The sequence below is a fragment of the Coffea arabica genome, chromosome 3c, assembly GCF_036785885.1.
Source record: "Coffea arabica cultivar ET-39 chromosome 3c, Coffea Arabica ET-39 HiFi, whole genome shotgun sequence".
In the NCBI taxonomy this organism is placed as follows: Eukaryota; Viridiplantae; Streptophyta; class Magnoliopsida; order Gentianales; family Rubiaceae; genus Coffea; species Coffea arabica.
The window spans coordinates 857,710-878,319 of NC_092314.1; the positions used below are offsets into that span (position 1 = coordinate 857,710).

The 20,610-nt window shown below is 34.5% G+C and overlaps 1 protein-coding gene and 1 long non-coding RNA gene across 2 annotated transcripts; one reads left to right on the forward strand and one right to left on the reverse strand.

The window, feature by feature from the left end:
• Positions 1-2,400: 2,400 nt before the first annotated feature.
• Positions 2,401-11,358, reverse strand: LOC113733893 (calmodulin-binding transcription activator 5-like). The gene is made up of 13 exons (XM_027260116.2): positions 11,078-11,358; positions 10,302-10,427; positions 10,056-10,171; positions 9,617-9,705; positions 9,409-9,454; positions 8,230-8,362; positions 7,686-7,805; positions 7,548-7,603; positions 6,085-6,510; positions 4,243-4,937; positions 3,379-3,925; positions 2,747-3,055; positions 2,401-2,655 (listed from the first exon to the last, which is right to left on the reverse strand). Exons 1-13 carry the CDS (start codon positions 11,124-11,126, stop codon positions 2,608-2,610), a joined length of 2,760 nt encoding a protein of 919 aa, XP_027115917.1. The 5' UTR covers positions 11,127-11,358; the 3' UTR covers positions 2,401-2,607.
• A 3,468-nt stretch (positions 11,359-14,826) lies between these two features.
• LOC140037484 (uncharacterized) lies at positions 14,827-17,776 on the forward strand. The gene is made up of 2 exons (XR_011841362.1): positions 14,827-15,060; positions 16,853-17,776. It is a non-coding gene; the product is annotated as an uncharacterized lncRNA (long non-coding RNA).
• Positions 17,777-20,610: the final 2,834 nt, after the last annotated feature.

Consider the following 20,610-nt stretch of genomic DNA (forward strand, 5'->3'; position numbering starts at 1 on the left):
GATGTCCTTGCCAAGTCTGAACCCAATTATCGATTTCTTTTCATTTTTTTTTTAAAATCAAACCTATAAAATTACCCATCTGTTATTAAAACTTTTCATTACTTGCTTCAACTTATTCATGAGACCAACCAAAAACTAAAAAAAGGCATCATCCACGGGACTCTAGTACTCTCCTCACAATGCAAAATAGAATATGTTAAAAAAAATAAAAACTTATTATTTAGAGAACGAACTTTTTTTGAGAAAGCAAAGTTTCATGTTAGGGCAACTACCATGTATAGTCAATAGCGTTAGTTTGTTTGATATATTGTTCATTGTATGAGTTAAATTGAGTATTGTTTTCTTAAATCCAATATCAAACGAATGATCTATATCTATTTTTTCGAGACAATAACTTGATTGTATTGATGCAAAAAACTATATATCATTGCACGTTAAAACTCGATCAAACTATATAATTAATGAACTTAGATCTTGAGGAATCAGTAGTAATTTTCCATCTTGTATTATGCTTAGATAGAACGTAAGGGCCAATTTTGTTACTTACATGATTCTTATTTCTATCTATTAAACAAAAGTAGCACATTTGAAACAAAAAACTTGAGTGATGTATGTCTTCCACCAATGTTGATAGCCTTATGATCTACATAAGCCGATGAATATCGTAAGACATCATCATGGTTCCTAAAACGCAATTTAGTTAAGCTTTGTCCGTTCATATTAGCATCGCCACTAATTGTGGCGAAACTGCTCCACTTTCCGGGTTGACGCGAGGCGTACTAGATTCGTATATCTCTATAGCTGTGTGTATCCAATCAGATCACCCCGTTGAAGTTGAACCTTTTGGGTAAGCTTTAAAAAAAAAAAAAAAAAACCCTTCAAAAAGGAAAAGACGTGAAATATATGGTCAGGTTCGGACATGTACACGCTTGTGCACGCCTAAGACTAAGACGTGTGTCAAACATGGTTCGAAGTCTCGGCCGAGATCGAGATGACTCGGCCGAGTCGTTACCGTCTCGACCCCTACCGATACGATACCGTGACGAAACGACGCCGAGATACTTGACTCGCCGAAAAATCGGTCGAGACGTCACCGCAACACTCCGAGTTATCCCGAGTCAAGACGAGAAATCGGTCGAGTTACATCGTGACGGATTGACTCGACCATTTCTTTTACTATTTTTTATTATTTTTATTTAGCATACTTTTTTTATAGTATTAACAATTTTTAGAATATTAAATACTTTAAAACTTGCGTCTCACCAAGACCGCGACCGATATGCCGAAACCGATGTGAAACGTTCCAGGCCGCGACCATGACCGCGACCGCGACTTTGAACCATGGTGTCAAATGTTGTTGTTCTCCAGACAAAAATCCTTTTTGGGTTGCCATGACAATTGAATAAGGGTCAGAAGAATAGACGTTTCAACAGCATTACTGCTGTTGTTCATAGTGAAAAAAACCGAACACGTCCATAAAATATCCGGTTTGAAGTGAAAAATAGCTACAGTCTGAGCTTAACATGCAGCGTGTCAATGTCTGGGACGCGGCCAGATCAAAGTTTTGCCGTTGAAAAAAAAAAAATTTAAAATAAGAGGTTTCTTGCCAGCAATGGTCACTTAGTTCTTGGTTCTATTTATTATTATTATTTTTTTTTTAATATCAAGTATTGTGGGGAGGTATAAAAGTAGCAAGAGATAAATATCTGTCCTGTTTAACAAGTGAATTTTTTGAATATTTATCTAAAACTTTACTGTATAAATTTTTAAACAAAATTTTGAAGTGTCTTTTTTAAAAATATTTTAAAGTGTATAGTTTAAAAACTTTGAAAATTTTTTTGAGATTATTATAACTAAAATTTTTAAAAAAACTTGTAACAAACAAATTTGGCAAAAAACTTATCTGCCAAACAAGCCATCATTTCGTAGCCTTGTGACGTCATGATTGCGTCCTCCGAAAGATAAAGCATAAAATGGCCGGATTCCCATAGGTGCCTCTCCATAAAAACTCTGGCAGGCCAACCAACAACGGAGGGAGCTGGGAGTGGCTAAGGCTCCTATAATATCTGTTCCAACTGATATCTTTCTATCAAAGGAACGGAAGAAAGACTGCAGAGTTGAAACCAGAAATAGTAGTCTCTTTTGAGGTTTGATCTACCTTTTGCCCACCATACGCAGCTGCACATTCACCAATATCATCAGCACCCATGGTCTCCATAACTTACACCAAATAGGAGCAGCAGCACCCATACACACTTCAATCAGTTCAATGTAAGAGGGCATTCGAGTTTCTCTTAATACTACATCCTCTGGAATCTAGTTTCCAGGTAAGACCAAAACATCAGCATGGAAAGAGCTAATAACAGCAATCTTCCAAGCAGTCTCAACGGCTTCCAATACTTGAAAAAGCAAACGGACAGTATGACCCTCATTTCCATAAAACGTGAAAAAAACAGGTCACAATCCAGCATCGTCTTAAAACTAAAGTATTTACAAGATGTACATATTGGTGCTACTTCAACCCAAGCTCCACATGCAATACTGAAGCCATCATATCTTCTTGTGCTAATGATATAAACCAAAAAAAAAAAAAAAAAGGCTTGCCATTCAGTCTTCTCTCATCCCATCAGGATTTTCGAACTCCTCATATTCCCGCTGCACAATTTTTTCAGGAAATACAGACAAACTTTAATAAATCCAAACATAAAAATAAGAAAGAAAGCAGGAAAGAGTACTGGTTCTGTACCGCTGCGTTGTTGTAAGCAAGCTTCATCCGCCTGTACTCTTCTTGGGCAAGCTTAGAGCGGAACATTGCTTGTACTCGGACAACAGATCTCTCAACACGCTCCTCAGCTTGTTTCCTGCTTGCCCGGAAGAAGTCCTCCTCCACATCATTTTCTTCCTTCTGATTATTGACAACTTCATCAGGATTAACATGAAGCCCACGAAAGCCTTTCCTCTTCAAGCGCCAGCGCAAAATTGCTTTCTCAAGCACTCCAACTGACCATATAATTTTTCGGTATTGCTTCCGAACTTGAAATCCCCGGAATACAGCCTGTAAAATCAAGCGAATCAATAAATAAGCAAGTTTTCCAATAAACGCCATGAGTTGGGTATTTCTTACAGCAGTCAAAAGCTCGTAGTTAACATAAAAAGCAGCAGAAGACATCATTAGACTCGATAAGTTGCTCAAGTTTTCATGTAAGGTAAACTTCAAGCTACCCATCTATCTCAAATCATTTGATTGTGAAGTCTGTTAGTAACCAGACAAACAAGCACACGTGAACAGCTTAGTAATACTAGCCAGCTAAGCAGTCAAAACCTTGGAACTCTTCCAGTGACATGACTTCAAGCAAACAGAAGATCAACAAGCCTTACTTGAATTCTAATGGCTTGCCGACGCATGTTAAGAAAATCTCTTCGCATCTTCCAAGTACGAAAGCTGTGTTGAATCCTAGCAGCAGCAGCCATCTTTTTCCTTGTCTCGAAGTTACGGAAAGCATGCTGAATCTTCATAGCTGCAACTATATTACGTGCTTCAATCTCTGGATTAGAAGACTCAACTGCTAGAGTTTGAACCTTGAGGGAGTGCTCCCTGAATGCAGCCTGTATGCGTGCAGCAGCATCAGCAGCAGTGCGGTAGGCTGCTAGAGTATCCTTTAGATACAACTCATCCTCACTGAAGTTTCCAGGTTCTACTGAATCACTTTTGGCAGTCTGAAGTGAACCACTGACATTTCCAGCTAAGGTCATATCCTGAAAGTGTTGAACCAATGCCTTCTCTGCAAGATATGCCCCCAAACCCTCATGACCATTTTTGGATGCAAGATCAGCAGCAGTGAATCCACCAGGATTTTCTGAAGTCGGGTCTGTCACCAAATTTGCCTTTGCTCCGGCAGTTAGAAGCTTTGCAACCATTGGCTCCCTAAAAATATACTCTAAGAATGAGCAATGACCACAGTTGAAGTAGCTGATAAAACTCAATAACCTCAACCTTCATGCCATATATATCAGCAAGGTGTAAACAAGACTTGTTTCCTAGAAGCCAGCTTAATCATATTCTCACTTTTCATAATTGTATCCATATACATTTCTTGTTAAGCCACAGGAAAGTATGCAGGCACCCCTTTACACGTGATAATGGAGCATGTGAATGGAAAAGATAACATTAAAAAGAAATAGTGTTAAAATTCCTAGTGGGAAGAGTGTCAAGAAAAATTTTGAATGCAGCAAAAAGGATACCTTCCATAATATGCAGCCCAATGAAGAGCTGTCCATCCAAACTTATCTCGATAATCTATTGATAAGCCAGACCATGAAAATGGATAGACAGCCCAAGTATAACCTAGGATAGCACACAAATGTATTACACCTTGGCCTTGTTCATCACGTTCAGAGATTTGACACCCTTCCGCTACTCTTTCCAACAACCATTCCAATAACCTGTTTTGCAAAGTCAGTTCAAACAAGCAGTTCTTGGCGTCTGGGAAAGACATTTCCTTGGCCTTTATTGATTTTGTCAAAAATTCCCAGTGATTTTTTATATGTGAGGTCTTGCGAGCAAAATTCTTGGCTTCCTTCAAGGCAGTTGGTGTTACCTTGGTTGATAAAATGTTAAAGCTCCTAGATGTAGAGAAAAGCAAATGAGCAAGTCTCATCTGAACTTCAAATTCTTCCCAACTAGACCTCTCCTCTGAGATTGCAGGATTATCAACAATGGGTGCACGGAACTCAAACATCACAACTTGGCTTATGGATGTATGACCATCAAAGCTCAAAAAAAGGTTTACAAAAGCTGGTGCTTGAGGGGAGACCACACAACGAAATACGCCACTTTGGACAGGTTCTGCACGAGCACAAGCATTTCCACAGATGCAAAACAAATTAGACCTTGACAGGTTAGATTGCCCTTCATGAAAATATCCGACCACCAAGATCTGCAACAGAAATGTCTGGGATATCAAATTGAACCAGGATAACAAATATTTCTTCATTTGTCAAGAAAAATATTTCACCCAAATATACATAATTTTCAAGTAAGACATTTATCTGCCATATTATGTAGCACAAGATCAATAACCAAAATAATAACACTACTTTGAATATCTAGTATCACAGATGCAACTAAATGCATCTAACAACCAAATTCTTGTTTTAAAAATAAGGGGAAAAAATGAGGATCAAGTCTGGCCCAAAAATCTTTCTTGCAAGTATGTTTTTAAATTTCTTAATAACCAAAGCAACACGAACCCAGATATAGCAGATGCAAGTATAAATAAGGTATATAAGGTTTTGACGCCTTTGGCCTACGATCCTACTCCTCTTTGCTACAGAATTTCCACTGGGCAGTGCTACATAAGCTTTTACTTGTTTCTGGGGCTAATAATGGCAAGATAAAGTTCTTTTTTGTGGCAAATATAGTCATGGCTAAATATTACCAAGTCAGGTAAAAAGGTTTTTTGGGCCTTCCTTTTCTGTTGATTTATACCAAAATTTCTTTTGAAAAGCAATGAAGAACAAAAATTACATGAAAACCAGAAGCTTCCTAAGAGCTGTAAAAACAAAAATTGGGAAACCAAAGATTTAAAAGATTAAAGCACAAGTACTGATACTGCTGCTATTGAGAGTTCTACAGGGATAAAGACCAGAGTGAGATTCAGTAACACAGTAAAAACTCAAATGAACCATAAAATCTAGCTCAATTTGAAGATTTTTATCAAATGTATAATTGTTATTAGCTCATAAACCTATTAAAAGTTGGCTAATCGGAAAAGATATTGAATTGAAACAGATAATATAACAGATTGTGTGATATGACACTTTTCATTTCCTAAGGAATGAGTACGCATGCCTGAGGCCAAACCTCCAGCAATTTCTCATGACAAGTACCTTAATATCAGCCCTCACCACGCAGTTTCATTCAATTTGATATTTACCAAAAGGGAAAAAGTTTTGACCAGTTAAAGATAGCACGCACACACACATGCAAAGAGAGAGCAAGGCAGGGAGATTCCTAAATTCAGTTATCCATGCCACGAAACAAAACAACTGGAAAAACATATTGATGGTCGATTAAAAAAAAACCTTTGTTTCTTCACTCGAAAGAGCCCAGGAAGGAGAAATTTCAGTTATGTTGAATATCTGCTTCGCAGCAGAAAATTGAGGAATATTCATGTGTGGAGAGGCAAAAGATTGATTGGTTGACATTGAAGAATCTAGAGTTGTATCATCCAACGGCAAAGGAGAATCAGCAATAACATTACTAATCCACTTCCCAAAACTGTCCTGAGTTTGCAGACCATCCTTGCTGGCATGTTCTAAGGAATCACCAGCAAACAATGTCATCTGTTCCGAATCCTTCAGTAGTAAGTTTGCAGTTGGAGCTCCCATTGTTTGAAAGCATAAATTGGCTGGAACATTAAGGTTACCAGAATTGTTCATTGAAACTTGCCCAGGGAATTTTTCCAAATAACTCTCTACGGGCAATTTGTTATCTGAGATGGAGTCACTCTGCATAGACCAGCTGTCATTAATGATTATCCTTACTTTACAAGGACCAAGTTTCAAATTTGAACATACATTAAACAAGCAAAGACTCAGCTACTCCAAACAAGATTTAATATGTACTTGTACCATAAACTAATAGAACAAACTGCTGTGACACAATACCAAGTTGCCTCCTAGTGATTTTGGCCCTTCAAGGTCAAGATCTGTAACTACTTAATACTAATAAAACAAATAAAATGAATAGCTAAGACAACACACCAAATGCCTAAATCCTTGTAAAGTTCATTCAAAAGTAGTTCAATTCATGCATATATATCCAATACATATCCATTTCTAGCTGATTTTATTCCAGAAGCTGTGCTTCAATTTTTCCTTGAGCTTTTACTACTAATCATACAAATTAAATTACCTTTTGGGTTATCTGATGGGTAACACCTATTGTAGTGAAGGAGAAAATCAGGACACAACAAATTAGAGGAACCACAAACTACTTTTCATTGGAGCCGAAGAAGCTGTGCACCGAGAACTTCATGCAGAAATGCCCATCCCCAAAAGACAATACACCTTCTGCCCCGCTCCAACTGCCATGCCCCTTCCCCCCCCCCCCCAAACAAAACAAAAAAAACAAAAAAAAAAGGAAAAAATAAAACAAAAGGAAAACAGAAAAACAAGACACACCTGCCCTTCCATCCAAAGAGAAACAATACGGAAGAGTAGGCAAACTCAACATCTATACTTTCACCAAGCAGAAATTTGCGAGCAGAGCACAATGATGCACAAAAAGTTTCATCCACACTTGAGGAAATATTATTGCTAAAACAAGGAGTAGGATAGCTAAATGACAAAGTTATGTCCTGTAGATAAGTATTTGAGGCCAAAATATATCGCCAACAAACCAGAAGCCAAGATGAGGATGCAAGTCAGTCTGTTTGCATGATACAAAGAAAAGAATATAGCAACAATGAAAATTGTGACACACAATTGACTATATATAGATCTGGAATTATTTCTGTTTCGACATGATAAACAGTTCTACTTACAGTAATTCCATAACCATTCATGCCGTACTGATAAGATAGCTCGGATGAATATTTTCCTGCCATCAACATGGGGAAGAGTCAAATCATCAATAGCTCCACTAAAAGCTTCGCTTGCTAACGCAAGCAACTAGTTTTTACCTTCTTGAGGTCCAATTAGCTTGTTGGGGTCATCTTGCACAAGAAGCTCATCCCATTCCAGTGTGTTAATCTCATGAAGCCTCAATTCATGATCTTTTATGTTCACACTACAATTAGGATCTACAAAATCATCAAATGAAAAGATCTTCAAAACAGGAGAATTGAGAGCAAAAGTATGTCAAAATAAACTTCCATCTAATTATCAGGCAGAAAGCAGACAACTCAAATAAATAAAAGTGGATTTTTTGACCAAGAATGATAGTGATTATATTTGCAAAAGATGCTTGGAGGTTATTTTGTACATTGGATGCACCAAATTGATGCTTTACCAATAATTATTTATCTTCTCAAAAAGGCATTGCTTCCAACAAAAAGAAAGGTGTATAGTAAACTTATTAATGGTTCCTATCACAGATTTTGCTCTCTAATGAAAAATGAGAATGGTTATGCAGTGACTTTCTATAATAACATCTGTAAACTATTTAAACGTGAGATTTGGACAAGTAGCTCATCAGAGTCTAATTGAAAGTCACATTAACATCACCTAAATCTGCTCTCTCTCTAGAGTAATATGCCCGGTCTGCTGCTGAATCAGATTCTTCTGATATGACCAAAGATTGAGATGGATCAGAAAGAGCGGAACTAGAATTTGAATTCAATGGCGTTGATGGAGAACCCTGCAACGGTTTTAGGAGTCAAATAAAGTCGTTAATCATGTCAGCATAAATTGTTAGTCAGTGGGTGAACTGAGATGTCGATTATTAGCTGCATAGCTAGGCCATCAAAGTCCAATCTCTTAAAATCATTGAACCAACTGAAGATTTTCTTTGAAGAAAAACAGTTACTTAATAGCATGCTAATTTTAAATTGTAGCTGAAAATGCAATAGAATCCTCTCAGAAGCATCAAGCTAATTTGAAGGTAATCAAAGAAAGAAGGGAAATAATAAGTAAAAGGTCCACTTATAACCCCAATTGCACCACTGGCTGTGCAACAAGCCCAAAAAGATAATATAAACAGCAATATACAGGTATTTGCAGTTTTCCTTCCAACAACATTCTCCCAGACAAATTATGCACCTTTGCTTCGAAGAAAAGTTTTACCTAAGTTCATTGCGCTTGAATGATTACAAAGCTGTAAAATTATCTACAAAATCAAATATGAAAGACCAAATTAAAATTGAGTATGATTGAGCAATGATGACTTAGAATGAATTAAGCATAGCTGGAAACCAGCCAACTCATCATCTGGATTTAAAATCACTTTTTTCAGAAAAGTGGAAGACAAACAAAGATCTGTCTCTTTTACATTTTAGAAAACTAGACCATGAAAGTCGACCACCTTCCAAGAATTGACTAAGAGTATAATATGAATTTCTGTTCAGTCACATATAAGAAAAATTAGTCCATCATTCAGACTTCTTTCTGAGAGTCCAATTCTTCTGACAACATATTAATAACTAGAGAAAGATTGAAGCTAAATCGACTTTTCATGTGAATAAATATAACATCTCAATCCTTCAATAGCCATATACACCAAGATATGCATATCCATAAACAGTTGAGAATCTAGCTAAGATGTCTTATGTTCAGTTCTGATAGATTAGCAAACTTCTGTCAAAGTACTTTTAGTACCTTTGAATCCAGTATTTGTTATAACTATCTACAACCAAGATGAGACTATACTAGATATCATGTGGTGTCTTTCCGGATTAAGAGACAAACCTCTTGAGTTTCACGATAATGAACGAGGACTACATGTTCCAGTGACCTGATACATAGATAAATACTGATTAACAAGACCCACATTAAGATTTGGGCACTTGGCCATTTGACAAAGCCATGTACTGGAAAGACATTATTCTAAGATCAGAAGCATGCTAACGAAAAGTTGACTAGGTTGATGCTCTTACGAACTAAAATCATTTCATACTTGTCAAGTAGCCAATAGCATCTTCGAACAAAAGTTGGGTTATCTTCTCCATGTGCATAGTATACATGAATCCTCTCCTCGTTACCAACCTGTCACAAAATAAACCAAATTCAAGACCAATCTCATGACTTCAGGTTCAATTGGGAGATATGAAATGCTGTCCTCAAATTGTAAACATTTGCTAATCCATTTAGTGAGACGAATAGCACTAGATGTCTCAATTTGCTAATGTTGCTACAAACAACGTATGACAAATAAAATGAATGACCCAAAACATGAACCTCATACAGCCACGGCATATCCCCCAACACCAAACACCTAAAAAAACAAAAACTTACTGTTCAACACAGTAACACATGCACCCTACCAACAAACAATTGGTAAGTCTGTTTAACAGTTGATTTCTAACAAAATCTAAACCTGAAAGAGGCAAACTTACTTTCAAGTGTTCATGTGCTTCTTTGACAGTTTTCCCATCCTTTTTTTTCTTCCAATTATGACCATCCTTCCGAAAATTCCTAAGCATCTTCCGATCAAATAACACAATTGTGCCACCTATCATATCACAACAAATTCACATTTGGAGTGCATCAGTGTCAGAGTATCTTTTCCTTGGGCATTTAATCCATCAACAGAATAATCACATTATTTTTGGTTATATTATCATATTCCTGCTCAAACGTACTTGGAGGCAAGTTGACTGGCTTGACTTGTACATTAAAGTGCTTGTAGTTGCAGAGTATAGCATGAATCTCATTTGGCCGAAGCCATCTTCCCTTGGCCTCCTCCAGTATGTTGCCAATATCTAAGTCTGTCGATAAATTAAATAGGACGAATGATTCTCATTAAAGGACTGGCTTTTACCATGACAAAATAGGGGTGAGGAACCCAAAAGATGAGAGATACACAAAAGTCAATATCAAATGCTGAATAGATATGGGAAAACCTTAAACAAAAGCTGGTATTAGCTTTTCGCAACAGGTATTTGAGAATAATATGTGAAAAAAAAATGTCCTTTTTTTGAGTCAAGAAAAGTTTCAAATCCTATAAAATGTTGAATATACCAGATAGAATCCATTGCTCAAGCCAGAGGTTACAGTGTCACAAAGATGTCCTCACAAACAAGAAGTAAGAACATCACTTGTTCATCCCATGAAGGGATAGATTCTATTATTACAGCAAAGTTTCATTTCAAATATCTATGTCGGCATATCCAGCTCTAAGACCTTTAATTAAACCTCAATTTCCAGCTGGGGAAGCCCTGGAAACCAATTTACTTCTCAGTCAACTAAAATTCACCACAAAAACCCACTTTAAAAAAATAAAAAACCATCACAATCCCATTTCCTTATCTTGACAAAAATTTTACTACCTTTTAAGGCAGCTAAAATTCCGTGGATGATATATAAATGAACCTGAAATACGCATGACAAACCAGAAAACTGCACTATTGCTGAGTACCTTTCATGGTTCGGAAGCCATGTATCTCCGAGCCAGCTATAGCCGCCATTTCTGCAAAACTCGTCAGCTATATATATATATATATTCCTCGTTAAATGCTCCAATTAAACCAACCCAGCTTTTTTTAAATGATCGATTCAGCAACCTAGGTCGAATTAGATATTCCGGATGACAAAAGGGGAAGAATTTTGACCGGAATTGAAGGATAAACCACGAACCAGTAAGCGAGAGAGATTGTTGGTGTTCTTCTCGTTTATGTTTAGTTTTTTTATTACACTGGTACTAACGCTTAATTGGGATGGGAAAGACAAGAAGTCAAGTCAAAAGTGATGTCCTAACCCATGAATAAAAAATGAGGAACCAAAATAAAAGTTCGATGGCGTATTAGAACAAATGGGGTAAAAAAAAAAAAATGGTGTCGCAATCACTCGTACGTGCATTTAACGTGCTAGGTCTGGTTGGGGCGCTGGGCCAGATCGCAGTGGGATTAGTCGGGCTGCCTTTACGGACTTGACTCGGACACTCACTCCGTCAGTAAAAAAAAAAAATCACTCGTACGTGAAATGTGGGGATTGAGATGGGAAAATTAACCCTTGAAATCGTCTGAACCGGATTTCATCTCGGTCGCGCCTCTTTCGTCTTGTTCAACTATTACGTGTATTGATTAATAAATTTTAAAATTTTATTATAAATAAATTCAATAATAAATAACTCTTAAATTTTATTGGTGAAAATTTTAACAGTAAAATACACGTAATATTTAAATAAAAACAAAAAAGATGAGATGAAAAACGTAACACTAAACAAAAATGGAGAAGACGGGACAAAAACAAAAGATGACACAGATGGTTTGAAGATCCTTGGTTTGTCCTCCTATCTTCTTTCTATGATTTAATAGTTGCAAATCTGTGTAAAAAACAAAAAGTCGCACAAATTAAGAAAATTGGATTCGCTAATCGATTCCGTGATTCAATTGAAATTTTTTTTTTTTTTTAAAGGATCTGTCAAATTCATGTCATTGTTTGGAGTTTAGATGATGCAGGACCAAAGAGATTAACAAATAGTCTAACAAGCTCAATGATAACGTGGAAGAGGGCGGAAAATGTTTGGCCTTTTGCTTGAAAATTGGGAGTGGAAATTGGAAGGTAAAAGAGTTTCTCCATTCTAAGATAATTAGTTGCGAAAATAACATCGCATCCCAGCTGCGCGCTCGTCGGGCACCGACATGCCCCCTTACTCCTTGGCCAGAAGTGGCTTTCTTTGGTGCTTATTAACCTCATCTCCAAATGAGAGCTTTTCTTTTGAGTAACATAATTCATTTTTGCTACATAAAATATTTGAATGGTTAACCATTCGAGCCTACCAAAATTTTTCCGCTTTTTCTCTTTGTGAGAAAACTTGTTAAAAAATTTGGCCCTCCGAAATATAATAAATCATGTATTAAGACTCAAGTTACGCGGCATGATATTGTCAGAACTAAAATTTTAATACCACAACAAATTTATTTGTAAAATATATTTATACACTTTTTGTTCTTGTGACTTCTCTGCCTTCGCCATTTCTTTCATCCTCTTACTGATCATGTTCAGTTCATTAGTTCAAAAGAAAATAATAGAAAGCACAATGAAAAGAAAAGGCAATGGCTTTGATTTGGTGTACACATGGTTGGTGTCTAATTTGTAAATGGTAATCTATGGTGTGGTTTGAGTGTCAAACATATCCTGCGACAATTCATGTTGTGAATCCTCAACTCCAATCAAATGTAGCATCATCATAATTTGGACTCGAGGGGAATACTCTCGTCATTTTCGCAGAAATTGCTATGCCGCCATTATAGCTCCAGACGGTGACGGGAATTGAATTTTAGTTTTTTTTTTCTTCGAATAATTGAATTTTAGCTTAGATAGCGGATCATCGAAGATATGATAACCAAAAAAAAAAAAAATTCTATAACAAATAAAGCGTAGTAAATATAAAATAAAATTTCAATAGACTATAATTAGAATTAAATTTTTTTTGAGAATAATAATAAAGTATAAAAATATGAAAATTAAATTATATACTATTCTATTTACCATGGAGGTTAGACATTCAAAACCGCAGTTGAAACTTCCTTGGTTTCTGTGATGGTTGAATTTTTCTTTTTTTGTTTTGTTTGTCTTTCATTTCCTATGTAATATGTATAGTGTTACTTTAGTTGGTATTGTAAAATAATACTAGTAATTAGAGAAAGGGATAATTTCAAAATCCTCCTTCGAGGTTTTAGACAATTTCACATAAATACCCTCTAATATTAAAAATTACGCTGACCTCCCATTGCTCGACATGTTTAATAACAAAGCCAGCCTCCATCATAAAAAGTAATCTCAAAAATGAAACAAAAGTGCTGACACACAATTTTCTTCTAAATTTACCCTCCTCGTCTCTAGATGAAAACAATTAACACTTTTGATGAGGAAAATGCCAATAAAAAAAAAAGGTAAAAGATTGCTATCAGTTTGATCCTCTTGAGATAATAATTAATTAACAATAAGTTACACTATTGACCGCTACGCCTAAGAAGAGCTGTTGGTAGAGCAATGAATCTTTCATGCCAGCATACAAGGCCAGTGCAGGTGCCAAAAAAAAAAAAAAAAAAAATTTCATGCCAACTTTAATCGAAGATGTCCTATAAACAAAATCATATTTGTCCATCGTCAAGTAACACAGAGGTACATTTACAGGTACAACATATAATCTGTGAGGACCCGAAAAATTTCTTATTTTTATCAAATATTAACCGTTTAATTAAGTATTTAACCACCTGTTTCTCCCAAATAATTTATTACGACCATTTTAAATCCATTCGTATGGAATAATGTCTTCATTATGTTTTTGAAATGTCCCGTTAACAACTTCAATTTTCGGAAGGATTGTTTAAGTGAGAAATAATGAACACGAGTGTTTCAAGGTGATATTGTATTCGAGAGTATGATTATCCTGGGGAAATTAAGAACGGACAATAGCAGATTAAGAAAAGTTAATCGAGAATCAAAGGTGAATAAGTTCTAGGTGAGCATATATTACTCACGCGTGGATAGTTTTCCAAAAGACGCATGGATACAAATTTATTGGAGATTTGCGGAGTTAATACTCGACTCATGTAAAGACTCGTAAAACTCCTATTAAAATCCTAATTTGAGTTTATTTAATTATTTACTTGTTCATTTATTCCGAGTATTATTTTCTAGACCTATTGAACCTAAATACATGGTAATATAACTTCGTTATATTTTTAAAATGATTCGTTTCGAAAATTAATTTCCTAGAGCGCGTTTAGTAAAAATAGTGAATAGTACTTGGAGATTTTATCCGCGTAGTAGCACAATAAGCTTGGAATATTGGAGACTTGTACTATGGTCCTAAAATAGGTAATCTTATGAATAAATATTCAAGTGATAGTTAATAGTGCAATCGTTATAAGAATTTCTCGGAAGTTTCGCATTATAACGTTAAATTTGACGGTACGCGTTTTCACGCGCGACTTCAATTGAGGGACTTTAGACCCTTATTTCGGGACAATTAAGAGTGAATAATATTTACATGAATATATATGCCTTGGAGGTTTAGTGCACTAGTGAACCAAACGCGCGAGGAAATCAAGCCGTAATCGCACCAAACGGACCCTAATGAGAGTTGACTTTTGGGTGAATTACCACCACTTATATCACCTTCTCTTGGAAGCTAAAGGAAGTCAGATTTCCCTCCATTTTCTCTCTCCTCACAGCCGACCAAACACCCTCCTCTCTCTAACACATTTGCTTCAAAATTTCTGCTCACTAATCTCACTCAAAATCACCCCAAATCATCTCCAAATTTAACCAAACTTGCACCACACCTAGCTTGACACTTGAGGATCATTTTGAGCTGCAAACAAGGGCTGGAAATCACGATTTTGCTGGGGTAATAGAGGGCCGAAATTTCTGATTGAACACCAACCCAAAGTAAGTGATGATCCACTCTTGAAAACTTGAAGTTTGGAAGCTATCTTACCTTGTTAAGTTCATGCATGCATTTGGTTAGCTTGTATATGGTGTAAAAATGTGATTGTGGGCTCTTTGAATTCCCACACTTGGGTTGTTGTTGCTGATTTGATGAGTGATGGTGATTATATTGTTGGTTTAGTGGTTATAATGATGCATTAGTGGTGGGTAATTAGTAGAAACTTCATTGGGTGTAAGAAGCAAAAACTTCCGATTTTGCCCCTGCCATGTTCGGCCATTTTAAGGCCAGTTTTAATGAACTAATGGCTTGAATTGGATGCCTATATGATGTATTAGAGGTGTGGAAAATTTCATTGGAAAATATTGAGGTTTGATTGAGCAAATGAATTTTTTTGAGAAACCAGCAAATCTGGAAAACTGATTCGCGTGTGTCTCTGACCAGCAGTAGTATTTTGGCTATAACTCTGTCCTCGGATGTCGAAATCATGTGCCGTCGGTGGCGTTTGAAACTAGACATTCCTAGCTTTAATTTGGTATATAATGTACATTCTGATTCTTTGTGAGCAAGCCGAACCAAATGTTTTAAATTCGCTGTCCTGTTGCTCTGTTCATCTGGAATGAAGTGTTCAGGCAGCAACTTGATGCCCGATTTTGAACCAGATGGGTGCCGAATTTGGAAACGATTTCTTCTGTGATATTTTAACTCTATGAATGTATTTTCCAACGGCGTAAGCCATGCTCGATTTCGAGCTATATTGACTGAGTTGTGACTGAAACAAGTGGACTGCTCTGTTTTGGAAAACCCTAATGTTTGGACTGGTTTGGAACAAAATCTTGGAGTGAACTTGTTAGTTGATGTTCTTGATATTAAACACTTACCAAAGGTATTATGGATGTTTCTTAGGCCTTTATTTCACAAATGAACCATGGTTGGATAACTTTTTTGGTTAAACGATTGGAAATTTGGAAAATGAAAGTCAAAGGCAGATTGCCTTAGGATTTTTCTTGAACTTTGGTTGGCTAATTAACTACCTTGCCGAAGGTATTTTTCCCCGAAATTCGATAGAGAGATACTTTCCATATAGTATTGAAATACTGCCAATTTAGTGCCAATTCAAGTTCGTTTCGATGCCCAATTGAATTACTTAAGTTAGAGGTTCAAATCTGGAAAATTCTCATCCAGTCTTGAATTTGCTCAACTTCGGGCTACCGTATCTCGGTACTCGAAACTCCGATTCTTGATCCGCTTGTTTTGTTATAAACTTCACTTGCAACACTAATTGAGCTGCAAATTTCAGAGGCCGGTTTGTAACGTGTGAATCGTGCCAAATTTCCAAAGTTGGCCGAAATCCAACTTAATTCTGCCATGAAAACCCACCCTGCGTCTTCAAGCTCATTTTTGACCACTTTTCACTTCGATTCATGGAAAAGTGTCTTCTAGGAACTTATAGTACTCTCTAAGAGGTTTCCAACGGTATAAAGTTTTCCAATTCTCGACTTATATCGAGCGAGTTACGATTTTTCAAGGATTCATCATAAAACTGAAAAATTTTCCAATTTCAAAGAAATAGAGTTTTTCAAGAACTCTTTATTCTTTTGATATTCTTAAAACGTTTTGCTTACGATTTTCATGATAAAAACTCAAATAATATTGTACATAATAAAAGGCAAGTTGAACCTCGATTTACGTGTAATTGAGGTTCCTTTTTGCGAAATAATTCTTAGATTGTACTAGTGTATAATCTTCTTGATAAGTGGGTTAATTGTGTGATTATCCACTGTTAATTGCCAGGCGCACAAGGAGACCTTCAAGAGGATCTCACCGTGGACACTTGAACTCCCAGAAAATAATTCTTATTGAATTGCTCGGTGAGTGTCAAGTGTGTGAATTTTGATACTTGTTTATTTGTGGTATTTGTTGAAAGTTTTAAAAATAAGGGCGGGTGCGTACTTTATCGCACTCGTTCTAATTTCAAATGAATGAATGAAATGTATTGAATGAATGAATGAAATGCAATGTTATGTCATGAATGCTTATGTCGTTGGAGTGAAACTCCTCGACTTTCAAATGAATGGGGGACGCCCAAACTCATAGGCCGTCCTTAGACTCGAGCCAGCAATGGGCTTGGTCGGGGATTTGGGCGAGCCATGAGATACATATAAGCTCGACCTAATAAGAGATCTTACTTGGCATACTCGTTGAGTATCGCCCAATAATGGACATTGTGGGCCCTTGGGGTGTACGGTGGACGGAGGAAAGAAAGTGGTGATCTACGGAAATGGAAATATCGACCCGGTTGACAGGAGGGTCAATGCGGAAAAGTATACGAATGACATCGACAGAGCGAGTGGAACTTAGTTCCTGAGAGCTACTATATCTTTGAATTGTTTCTGATTTACTTTTCCTGCTCGAATGATTGATTAATGAAATATCCTGTTTTATTTAATGAATTTGGGATTGCTATTTGAACAAAGTGCTTGCATGTGTGTTCTTTGCCTCACGAGCGTTTTGCTCACCCTATAGATTTGTTTTCCTTAACATGATTGGACTTGGAGAAATGTTGGAGAAACCCCTCTTGGCGTACTTTTGTTTTAGGGTTTCCGTTACACTTTGGGGCTAGACTTGTGATTGATGTATATTTTGAATATTGATGTATTTCGAGATTTCGATGTAATGATTGGGCAGATGTTGAATATTGATAAGCTTGAAAGCTTACGCACTGATTGTATTTATGGTATTTAATCGTAACGTCTAGTGTTGTATTAAACTTGGACGGAAATTGCTTGAGTCCTGGCGAGAGCTGGGCAAGCGTCCCGCGGATACCCTTTGGTTCGCCTTAGGGAGAAGTGGGGGCGTCACATAATCTTCTAAGAAATTTAAATTATATCCATGACAAGCATTAGGTGGCATTATCGTGATAAATAACAATTAATATTTAGAAAACTCGTAAGTAGATTTAATAAACTAAAAAAAGTTTTGATCTTTTACCTCTAGCGATTTTGATGGAGCCTAGATTGTGGTATATTAGTTAGCATTTTGCACAAATCCTTCACCAAATGAAGTATCATGTATGGTTGAGCCTTCGGTTCCCTGATTTATTTTTTAAGCTATTTTGGTTTTTCTCAAATAATGCTATTACAAGTGCTACTTGATACTTTAAACATATATACCTCCAATTATTTGGTACCAAATAGCAATATGTATATATTTATATATATATTTAAAGCAATTTATTTTTCTCATATTTCAATATTTGTTGGCACAAGTTTTTGAGAGCAATTTGGTCATTTGAAGGATCCTAATGGTGACATTTGATCATGTTTACATTATGAAAGGAGAGGTCAATGTAATTTCTAATATTATAGGGCATTTATGTAAAAATTGTCAGAAACCTCACTGAAGATTTTAATTATCCCTCAACTAAGAGTTGGTTTGTCAAAGAAATTTAGTCAAAGGAAAAGCTAAGGTTTTCATAATTATTATTTAAAAGTAATACTAATTGTATGGTACAATATATACTAATGGTAAATTTTAATAAGGATACTAATTACTAGTTTAGTATAGAACAATTTATCAAGAGAAATTAGACAAAATAATGGAAAGACTTGCATATAATTATTTTTAAGGCAGCCCAAAATAATGTAATTTTAATTATCAAAATTATAAGGAGAATTTTAAGATTTTAAAAACTTTTTGGGGGGATGATTGCTCCTGCCTGTCCCCTGTGTCCGCTCCTCGTTTGGGCTATGACAATATCAATTATAAGGGAGCGTTTGGTAAGAGGGTATCGGATTCGGGGAATGGAATGAACCCCATAAATGGTGTTTGGTTCACTGGAATGGGAATTGAAATTTTGGAATGATTTCTAAAAATTTGGTGTTTCTCCATTCCCAAGTATTTTGGTGGGTTTTGTCCGATTCCCAAGTTTGATTCCAAGAAACAAATCCAATTACATATTATAATTATACAATGATATAATTAATATTTATATATATTCTATTTATTATATATTATAACATATACATATATATAATATATTATAATTATAATATTAGTATATTATATAAATATATATTATAATTATTTAGTTAAATATAATTATATTTATATAATATATATTATAATATATCTATAATATTTATGTATATTTATAAATGCATATTATATGTGCATATAATTATAATATAAACATGTATATAATATTAATAAAATATATAATGATAATTATATTTATTATTTTAAATATAATAATATATAATAATTACTATATCTAATATTAATATGCATTATATTTATATAAAATATTAGTACAATTAATATTTATATATTATATATTTATAATTATATATTTATATTATAACATTTGTATAATTATAATTAATTATATATATAATATTTAATTTAATTAGTTACAAACTAATAGTAATGATATTATTATGTTATATAATTTATATTATAATTAGTTAGTTAAATATAATTATACTTATATAATATCTATTATAAGTTTATTTATATTATATAATATTATATTTATAATATATATGTATATTTATAAATGTATATTATATGTGCATATAATTATAATATATACATGTATGTAGTATTAATAAGTTATATAATTATAATTATTATTATTATTTTAAATATAATAATATATAATAATAACTATATTTAATATGTAATATATATTATATTTATATAAAATATTTGTATAATTAATATTTGTATATATTATAACATTTGTATATTTATATTTAATTATATATAATATTTAATCTAATTAGTTACAAACTTATAATAATAATATTATTAGTTATATGTATTATATAATGTACATTAATTTATGTAATATAATTAATATTATCAATTATATTAATAATTATACATGTTTACTAATAGAAAATATTAATTAGTTAGACTAAATTTACTAATACATTTATACTAATATATTTAATTAGTGAAATTTTATTATATCTCATTTACAAAGAGTCAATAACTATCATTTACGATGTGGTTTATAATATATTTATTATATTCCATTCCGAAAGAATCGACGAACCAAACATCAACTATAGTAATGATACACATTCCAGGTAGTTGAACCAAACAAATATATTGAAATGAATGATCTCATTCCAAACCCAAGATATCCGATTCCGAATCCAAATCCGATTCCGATGTGCGAACCAAACGCCACCTAAGATATAACTTGATAAGAATTGAAAGTCAACTTCACATAGTACTAGATGTAAATTTTTTTTTTTTTTATAATTAGTACTAGATGTATTTAGACTCATTTAAATACTGTAATACTAATGCTATGTTTTTAGACTCATCCACGTGGTACATGCATTTAGACTCACATAAATGCAATAATACTACATATTTAGACTCATCCACCATATCAAGCTTACTAGCCAAAAGTACCAGCATGTCGTAGTATATTTTTTAATAAATATTTAATATTTTTAATGTAAAATGTCTATCATGTTCCTTGTCTAAAATTATATAAAAATATGAATTTATATTATTTAAATTTGATTGAGCTC